Raw genomic sequence first — 10,246 nt, forward strand, 5'->3', positions numbered from 1 at the left:
TTCCTAATCACTTGTTTTATCTTAATAACCAATCTTTAAAACATAGTCTATGGAAAATCTCAAAAGACAGACTACTTGTTCCTTCTTAATGATCTATGTTACAGTTAAAGGACACAACTAAGGACAAAACGTCACCATAAAGAGAATAAAACTACAATTAACCCAAAGTCCCAAGTTTTTCTTCATCCTTAAAAACTGTGTCATACAAGGAACTGCAGACCATCAGACTACAAAATCTATGATTTGCTTTCTCCTCTCTATGTTAAGAAATATAATTTAAGATTTACTGGCTATTTACCTTCTTTGTGCAGGAAACATACCAGATGCAGATGCCTGCGCAGCCACCTGCTGAGTGGCAACAAGGGCAGCAGAGGTCAATCCTGAGGGAAAGAAGAAACGAAGGAATGTTGATATACTTCTGGTTTTAATGGATTTTTGTGCTCAGAGAAATGTTAGGAAGCACGCCTAAGGCAAACAGACAAAAAACCCCACCATCAGAAAATGGTGGGGTTTTAACGCTACATAAATGGCAAATAATTCAGGCAACAGTGTCAAGACAGTCTGCCCAGTATGACCAATATGCCTTCATATAGTAAACTGAATTGTCCTTGATAGATATTTTACAAGAAAACACAGCATTCCTACTTATTGTATTCCTTTCCAAGTACTGCACTGCATGATGCTAAGTGGTTTGTATGAGTTCCTGAATAGGAAGCTCAGTAGAAATAATAGGTACCAGGAAACAACAAGAATCAAAAGTCACAGTGAATTACAAAAACGACATGCCAGCTGCTCAGAATACAATACTTCCATAATAACTTATCATTTTTACAGTTTTCCTACTGAACAAGCATAATGCATCCCAAAAGGCATATGGAATCACTGAATCAAACTAAGAAATGTCAAGACTTTTACACAGGAAAAATAACTGCTGAGGCACCCAGTGAACGTAATGAATTAATGTCATTTAGCCACCAATTGTGATAGCGTGTACTTTGCTGCATGGGAGGAAATCTCCTTTTAATTCAGCTAGAGTCCAGGGTTACAGAAAAACAGTCAAAGACTGGTATAAAACCTAGGGAGAATGAATCGTATCTCACTGTGCTGCTTTTTCCCTGACTGCAACTTTGTGCACTGCATTTGCCAAAATACAAAGAGTCCTCTTTCAGATGGTCAAATTGTAACAAGCTCAAACCCTTGTGACTGCAATGCCTTGTACATAAAATATGTTCAGTATAAAAAGCTTTTGTCTTTGCTACACTTCTTCCATTGCTTACACAACCCTAATTATACAAAAAGGAGGTTGTTTGGTTTGGGTTTTTTACTGCCTTTCATCCAGTTAATGTCAGTTTGTAGTAGGAATCAAAACATTCACGTGAATGACAGCCTAACTGGTACATCTTTAATAATGCTCTAACATCCAGTTTTGGAAACTAAACTTGGTATTTCTCAGGCATGAAGCTATTCATTTGTTGTTAGTCCATGCTGCGAATTTTCAAGCCTTCTTCCTAAATGTAAAGCACTTCGGATTTAACAAGGGGATCTCTATTCAAAATGCTTCACATAGGCATGATTTCCAGTGTCAAGGTAACAACTCCATGAGGCAAGCTAATCTCACCATTGGAAATCTTCTGCTCACCTTGAAATGGGTCATATTGTCCAGGTATAAGGGGGTAACCCATTCCAACATGTGTGTGATGGTGTGTATGGAGATGCCGCTGGCTAAAAGGAGAATGACGGTCTCGTTCCCTTTCTGCTTCCCGTTCACGCTCAGCTGCTGATTTTTCCACAGGCTAGTAACAGAAAGTGAAAGAAAACTGATGTGAGAATTTTAAAAGGGACAATATCACAAAAAACCCACACTTGCCATTACCTGGCAACAACCTTTTGAATTCAAATGATGAAGCTGATTTTTTCTGAAGAGCTATCTCTACTGGATTATTTGCACTTGATTCTAATCTAAAGCTGGTGTATCTGGCTAATGGAAGATTTTCCAAGGCACAGAGATTTTGAGGCAACACACTGCAGCTTGAAGCCACAATGATAACTCCTTTAAGCTTTGCTGACTTGCCAATGCCTGAACAACCTCGCTGAGCTGCTGAAAGCTGATGTAAATGAATCATCAGCCCTCTCTAATGCACTCTGAGGATCAAGCCTGCCTGAATAGCAAGAAAGACCTTTTAAAAATAGAATCAGAGTCAGTGACTCGCTCACAATTAAAACTAGCACCAACTTATCTGAAAGTAAAATAACAGTATTTGCTCCAATGTGGAAATCTTCAGAAACGGGAGCTGGTAATCTGCTATTTGGAAGATGTGGCTTCTTGGGAAATACAGGGACGGGATATTACCAAATCCCAGAGCCCAACTTCTCATTTCATTATCTGTTTCCAAACAGGAGCTTCCTGTTTAACTGCAATAAACTGTGCACCAGGAGGTATCTCTGAATCTATGTTTCTATATGAGTCCATTCATTTAAGACAGGAAGACTCTCAGCACAGAACTGTTATATGTGTCACTTCCAGTTTATGCCATGGAAACATGCTGACTATAAATTGCTTTTATTTTAAGCAGTACTAAAAAGAAGAATCATTCATTCAGAGCTTGATGCCAGATTGTGTGCTTCTTAAAATTATGTTCTCTACCCATCCCCATATGTACCACTCTTCAATAACAACAGATGAAGCCTTACAACAGGGGACTTGCTGCGATACTGGCTGGCATGCTGCTGGAGCAAATCCAGTGCTTTGGACTCAGTGGTTGATTTCGCATTGATGCTTGGGCTGGTATTGACTTTCTCCGCCTCTTCTCTCCCTGACATCTTCCCATAAACTGGATAATGAAATCCTGGAGAGAGATAGGCCCCTGCAGGTAAACAATAAATACCACATCAAGTTACTGTTTTTACATTTTGGTTATATCAAGGTGGGAGGAGGGGATGCCAGGACAGAGGATAACATCAAAAATGGATCAAACGGCATCTTTGCTCTTCAATTTCTTCACCTAATTTACGCTGATGAATGGAGGTTATAAAGAGGGTTGAGCTGATAGCCATTTCAGACATTTATGGGTCCTCTTTAAGTGAAAGGAATAGTAACTATAATGGTTCTGACAGTAAGTGCTTAGAATATTTTTATAGGCAATAAACTATCTGTCAGTCTAACAGCAATAGCAGACTGTCAAGGGTTGAGAAAACTGTAGCTGGGAACTGAGACAGTTCATAAAAGGAACATCTTGTATTAAATCAGTTTCATCTACAGAACTTTCCCTAGTGGAAGCACAAGCAAAACAAATGTTACCCATGAAGCTTCTAATTTACCCTAGCTACTAACAAAAATATTAAAATGCAGGCTTTACTGCACTTTGAGGGTAAAAGTCTTAACTAGCGTGCAAGGCAAATTTCAGAATACATACCAGGATAGCTGTGCATTAGGACAGGAGAGACTGCGCGATAGGCTGGATGGTTGGGATCGTACATCTGTGGATAAGGATAAGCATGCAAGTACTGGATATATGACTGATGCTGACTCATTGGTGAGGAAACTGCTACTCTAGCACCCCGAGAGTCCTTCCAATTTACAGGAGTCTTTCGATCATCATTTTTTATCTTGCTCTCATCCACTGATTGAGAATCAGAACGCTTGACCTCTTTAGGCTCCTCTTTAATGCTTGCTAATGAGACAGGAAGGTTAGGCAGGGAACTTTCCTTGTTAGGTGTTTTTCTAGGGCTGTCTTCTTTTAACTTTTTCTCACGATCAAGTTCTTCTGATTTTTGCTGATCAAGGTATTTGGGCTGATAGACATAATGATGCCATGTTCGTGAATCTGGATCCTAATACGGAGGAGAAAAAAAATTTTGTTCTGAACTTAGATGCTGAAATAAGATTGTTATTGATATTTCCCGTACTTCAGTTAATGTATTTTTAATAGCTGTTTTAATAACATATCCCTATTACATAGAGGAGGGGTTTGCTTGCTACAGAGTGCCTTGAGCTCAAAGTCAAACCAATATTCCCATGAAGGAGCAAGAGACTATTATCAAAATTAAATTCAATTGCTTCATCTTATATCCTTCTTCAAGCCTTTAACTAGTTTAATCATGAAATACATATGCATTGTATCAAAGTTCTGAGACCACGCTATTCATAAAACATTTTAATTAAAGCCCACAGAGATATTTTCCCACTAGAGAACAAAAAATATCTGTGAACCACAAAATTAAAGCTGGCTAATGATATGCCAGAGCACTTAAGATTACCTGGAACAACGAACCTGAAAAACTGATCTAGCTGGAAAGATGCTAATGCTGCCTCTGATATTACAAACATTCAGGAATTAGTGGAAGTCAGACATTAAGGCAGACTTCTTCAGCTGACAGTCTTATTTCAAGTTTGTAAAGTATTTACAGGATCGGGACCACATGGTTTAAAGAATATGTATAGGATATCATAAATACATTTTTGCATAATACATTACATGGACCAGTTTATAAACACGTTATAGAATTAGGCAGGTGAGTTCTTTACAAGATTACACCAAATCAGTACTGAGCAGTAACAGGAAGACTATTCTTACTAATACAGGATACGCAATAGCTAATTGTAAACATTGTCTCCAACTGATACACATTTATGGCACATGCAACACAAAATAAGCATACAACTAGACGCTTGGACAGTCTGGTTCGAAAACTCATTTCAATCAGCAGAAATCTCCTACTCGGGGCTGTACCATCCCACTTCCTTTAGAGCTCCCTAACTCCCGCTCACCTGACCCCCTCGTCCCTTGAAAGACAGCCCGTAAGGGTGCAGTCTGGGATGTACCGTACACCGGAACATGAAAGCATCAAGCATTGAGGCTCCAGTTCAGAGCACAGAGACAGTCGCATTGCCTTGAATGAAGGCAATGTGACATCTAGGAAGGTCAGCATGAAGCCACTGGATGAAATTCTGGTTCCACTGAAATCAATGGCAAAACTGTACTGACTTCAACGGAGAGAGGATTTCATCCATTGTGTGGGTCTGTAGGGGCTTGAGGTTGGTTGAGGAGAGAAGGGGAACTTAACTGCTTCAAAAAGGTCACCTTGGGTTAAGATAAAGAGCTGAGCTTCAAGCCAACTCTTCAAAGAACCAGCTCACCCATCTTTAGTAAATGCCAACTGTCATTTAACAAAAAAAAGAAACACTTCAAACCATGTTTCAAATCTACTTTAAGTCCTCTCACAGTGAAAGCTGCTTATTTTGCCTGAAATTTCTCATTTCTGAACTAAGCAAATTGCTTAGAATTTACACCTAAGAGAGAAATCTAATTCTATTTTATTCATGCATGTAATTTACAATAGCCTATTCAGGTCTTAAGCTTGGGTTCTGTCACCACCCTGCTAGATCTTTTTTTTTTTTTTCCTTTTCAAACAGCTCAACTGAAAGGTCTGTTGGTCTGTTCACAGACTACAGTACTATCCAGCATGACAAAAGGATGGCAGAGCTTGTTTGGTTGCAAAGCTAGAAGAACATAGCAGAATCGGGGACAAAATCTCACATGACTTAAGGATAAATCAAGACACTCTTGTTCCATTTCCTGTGATCTCACCTGTTTAAATCTTGTGGTTGGATCTACTCCCGTTTGCTTCATGGAGTCCATAACAGATTTCATCTCCACAGCCTCCTTTATGAGCTGGTGGTTTTCCATTTGTTTGGCTTTGAAACTGTCAGACTGAAGCTGCTGCTGGTGACTGGAAAGGATCTGTGATTTGTTTGTCTCCTCACCTTTGTTAGGGACTGATGACCCTATTTTAGTGTTATTTTTGCTGGACTCTGGAGTTGAAGGGGCCTTTGAAATAGTGGCAGATGGAATATTCTTCTGCTTGTTGTCATCCTTCCCAATCTCCTTCAAGGGGGGGTCATTCTTCCTTTCACAGTCCCTCCCAGTTTGTGCCATTTTCTGTTCTGCTAGTCTCTGGTCCTCATAGTATTTCTCATACTGCTGCCTGTAAGCAGGGTTAGAGGCCATTAAGGACTTCTGGTCCATATAGAGCCCATAGGCATACTGTCCATAATAAAGTGACTGAGCAAGTGCAGGGTGTCTTTGCGTTATTACTGACTGATGCTGTGGCTGCAAATTAGAGGAAGTGCTTTCGCTTTTCTTGGCATCTGACGGTTCTGCCTTCTCTTTCTTTTCAGCTTCTTCCTCAGCCTCTTTTTTGATCTTCAGTCCCTGTGGGGTACTGCTGCTCCCAGGTGCTGGGGCACCGACCTGTCCAGAGTGCATGTAACTTGGGGAATAGTAGGGATCGTAGCCATGGTAATAGGGAGAATGGGACTCTTTCGCTTGAGCCGATTGTGCTGTGGTTGAAGAATGTCCTTTTACAACACCGTCCTTATTAGAAATAATATCCGATGGAGAGCTGGCCTTAGACCTCATGCCCTCTGACCTGCTGTCAGAGCCACCATCATCAGCCGCATCAGAAATATCCGAGTAAGCAGGGCTGTTGGTTTTAGCGGCCGCGCTATCTGCACCGTTTTGTGTCAACACGTGCAGTGGCGCCATGGCAGATTGTCCATTCACCAAAGTGCTGCATTCCATCCTGGAGGCACTCCCTATGGAAGGGCTGGGCGCATTGTCTGTGAACGTGTAAACCTTATCAGCTTCAGCCTTAATACTTGCCATCCTGCTCTCTTGAGACTCTGACAGTCCATTAGCTAGCACTTCATTCTTGTTGAGATGGTCCTTTAAAAAATGTCCAGATAAGTCTTTCCCAGACCCTTTTGAATCCTCCAGCTTTCCCAGCTTAGAATCCACCTTGGGGCTTCCCGTCTCTTTGCTTTCTTTGTCCTTCAGCTTTCGCTTCTCCTTTTTCTTTTTGTCTTTGAGTGATGTGAGAGCTGGGTTTACAGTGCTTGGCTCTCCCATAATTGTGGGCTTTGGTTGAATAGGTTTTAGCGGAGGGCTCTTTGGTGTAGCCTGAACAATAGTAGTTGTTAGAGAGGGCAGTCCCGGTATTGTCCCTGTAGTGGTGGTTGTAAAGGCCGTAGTAGGTATAGCTATTAATTGGGGAGGAGTCGGTGCTGGCGCTGGGGCAATGGGCCTGGCTGTTTTCAGTTTGGAAAGGTTTTTATCCACTTTGCAATTGTTTGCTTTCTTGCCTTTATCACCCAAACTCTTCTTGTCGATTAACCCTTCAGCCTCCAATTTCGGCATTTCGGTTTGCAAACTGCCATCTGCTACCGAGCAATTATCCAGTGTGGCTGCCATATTAGAAATTACCGGAAGGCTGTTCAATTCACTGTTCAGACCCTTCTTTTTGCCAGAATTCTTGCCAGTTTTGGAACTGATAACTGAACCGGGGCCGTTGCTGGTCAGTTCCCTTTTTCCCTTGGGGGTCCCTGGGGTAGTGATGGAGGAAGGAGATGTTGGTGCTTTTAGTGGATCAAAGCCTGGCAAATTTGTGCTTGGCTCATTGCATTCAAGTGCCACGTTACTCAATGCTTCCTCACAGTCTGAAATTTTGTCTTCACTGTCAGGCTCAAACTCCAGTTTGTTTTCTGGGTCTAAATGTGCATGAGCCTGATGGTATCGTAGTCCATTAATGTGCTTGTACTTTTTGTTGCAGTTGGGGTGAGGACAGTCAATCAGCACTGGAGAAGAGCAGCCTTGGTCCAAAAAAGTAGTCTCAGGTTTCCCCTGTGGGGTGGTGGGAGTGCTTCTAGAGTTAGTACGAACACGTTTTCCAGATTTATTGTCCTCCGAACTGGAGTTCAAATCTAGCTCCATTGGAGGCTTAGTTTTCCTCTTGTTTGTGGATGAGGGGCTGGCTTTGACTTCATCTATGCCACAGTTTGGGGGTGTCCTGCGCCCGCTTGAGTTAAGGCTGCCCCTCCTCCCCTTCCCATTGGCACCACCTCGATTCTTATTCTGAAGTCCTCTGGACTCTGCAAAACTCGCATCATTCCCAGGTACAGCTGCAGCTGCAGCGGACCTTGCCCGCTTTCCCCTGCCCCGTCCTCCACGCATTTCCAGGTCACTTGTTGGCGATTCACAAAACCTTCACAAAACAAGAACAGATTTCATCAGCAGGAGCTGTGAACTGAATAAATACCAAAACACCACTTCCCATAACAGAACCTTCATACATGTTAAAGGAAAGATACCTTTCTTCCAAATGAGAATGTTACAGTCTCAAAGGGAAAGTCATTAAAAAAGGACAAAAATGGTAAGAACAAGACCACCTAATTAGCACAATGGAGAGAAAAAATTCCCAAACTTACAGAAATGCATTTTTAAATTAATTGCCCTCTAACTAAATCCCATGTATTTCCCCTTCCCTCTCAAAAACACAAAACAAAAGAAATAAAAACTCCCACCCTACATTTCAGCGTGGAACAGAGAATTACTCGTTTCACTGGTGCATGTTTTCAATTATAACCAGTTGGTTTTTATTAATCTTGACAGAGATTGGGGGTGAAAATACAGCAGAGAAAAAACAGACTCAGAATGATTGCCTACCTAGGAGGGGCCCAGTCATGCTTTGTGCAGTCCAGCAGCGTTCCCACATAAGTCTTGTTCCTCCACGTAACATTTACCACTAGGACACCTGCCAGTGGGAGAAAAATCAAGTATTATCACAGTCAGAACAATAATTGGGGTAGGTTTTTTGTTTTGCTCTTTTTTCATTTTTTTCTCTCCTTCCCCACAAAGTAGGAGCTTTATTCTCATTTGCTTTCAAATGCTGCGGTCTATACGCTTCCTCTTTTCTGGTTTCAGTGACTTCAAGTTAAAACCCACAGGAAAGACAGCAAACGACAAAGAACAAGACTGTGTGTGTGCATGTGTATGTGTGTAAGAGAGAGTGTGTGCCTGTGTGACTGCGTGTGTAATCAAGATACAGCTGACAGAAGGAAATGGGTTTTGCCATGTCCTGCTGTAAAACAGCAACACTCACCTCTTAATTTTGCTATTATTGCACATAATTGCTTTCACTTGGCAGCCAGCCAGCATAAACTAAGCACCAGTTACAGTGTTTAAATCGGTAGGTGACTGAGAAGAATCCGCTTTCCTTTGAACAATATGATAATGATGCTTGTTTATTTTAAATTGCCTATATCCAAACACACAAACACACATACACACATGTATGCGTTACAAGTTTTGTTCAGCAGATATAGATGGAAACATGTATTATTTGCCTTGCTTTTTCTTCTGTGGAAAGCGAGGGACTAAACATGAAATTGCAACCATACAGTAAAGCTAAGAGGAATGACAATATAGATAGATAGACAGAGCGATCCTTTAAAAAATGTACCATAATTTAATTGCTTTTCCACTTATGACTTTTATTAAATGTAAAGCCATCTGCCCACCTAAAGCAGACTTCTAATTTTGGTTTATTGGAATTATCCCTGTCAAACATGTGCATGGCAAGGATATCCTAAGTAACAATAAAATAAATGTGGGGGATGTCATTCAAGTGTTTTCAGGTTGCCCTCAAACACTTCTTCACATAATTTATCATCATGTTTATGGACTAGCCCACATAATGACCCCTTCAATTCATTAATGTCTGCAGATAAACACAAGGTAGTATTATTGAACCAGCCATCTCTTCTCATTAGAACGTACACTGAAATACAAAACATATTTTACCTAGCAAAGAACGACATGATGCAAAATGTTTCCAATTTATGAGAGGCGTGAAGACACCGACTTGCAGCTGCCAGCCTCGTGACTTGTTTTTCCCCTACACTTCCCTTGTTCTGGCTGTAGCGCTCCGGTAACGGATATAATAATGGCATTGTGCCAGAGTGTTTCCAGCCAGTCCTTCTGCTTTGTCTTACCGGTGCGATTTCTAATTCTGCACTAAAACGATCCCTCTCTGCTGCACCAAGGTAAAGTAAACATGCAACCAGCCGCTGACTTCCTCAGGGGCCTTTTAACAGCGGGGAAGTATTTGAAGTGTCGTTAGCGGAAGTACCAGGGAAGAAGGGATTTCCTTGAAAATTCTCTGTAGCAGATTTGAAAATTATTCCCCATATGGTTTTAAGTTGCCGCTATGATAAGGCGACTAGAATTTCGTACGCTGGGGCGAACTGGTCTGAAGGATGAAAGATAAACAGCTCTTCCAGCCAGGGTCAGAGCCAGGCTTCGAATACCTAGAAGGATTACGGTTAAATCGCTATGCCGTATTTTTACGACCTACGCAAACTCGGCGGCCTGGAAAAAAAAACCACACACAGTTTACCCTCGCCCCCGCC

At 41.5% G+C, this 10,246-nt stretch overlaps 1 protein-coding gene across 1 annotated transcript in view; it reads right to left on the minus strand.

Annotated features, from left to right (window-relative positions):
• Window positions 1-294: 294 nt before the first annotated feature.
• The window catches only part of ZNF608 (zinc finger protein 608), an 81,897-nt gene continuing 71,945 nt past the window's right edge, over window positions 295-10,246 (minus strand). The window contains exons 3-8 of the mRNA XM_009284162.2: window positions 8,502-8,589; window positions 5,589-8,040; window positions 3,414-3,831; window positions 2,692-2,864; window positions 1,640-1,793; window positions 295-380 (exon numbers count right to left, since the gene is read on the minus strand). Coding sequence (XP_009282437.1) covers window positions 295-380; window positions 1,640-1,793; window positions 2,692-2,864; window positions 3,414-3,831; window positions 5,589-8,040; window positions 8,502-8,589 — 3,371 coding nt within the window. The remainder of the gene's footprint in view (window positions 381-1,639; window positions 1,794-2,691; window positions 2,865-3,413; window positions 3,832-5,588; window positions 8,041-8,501; window positions 8,590-10,246) is intronic.

Source organism: Aptenodytes forsteri, unplaced genomic scaffold (assembly GCF_000699145.1).
Source record: "Aptenodytes forsteri isolate BGI_AS27 unplaced genomic scaffold, ASM69914v1 Scaffold69, whole genome shotgun sequence".
NCBI classification, from domain to species: Eukaryota; Metazoa; Chordata; class Aves; order Sphenisciformes; family Spheniscidae; genus Aptenodytes; species Aptenodytes forsteri.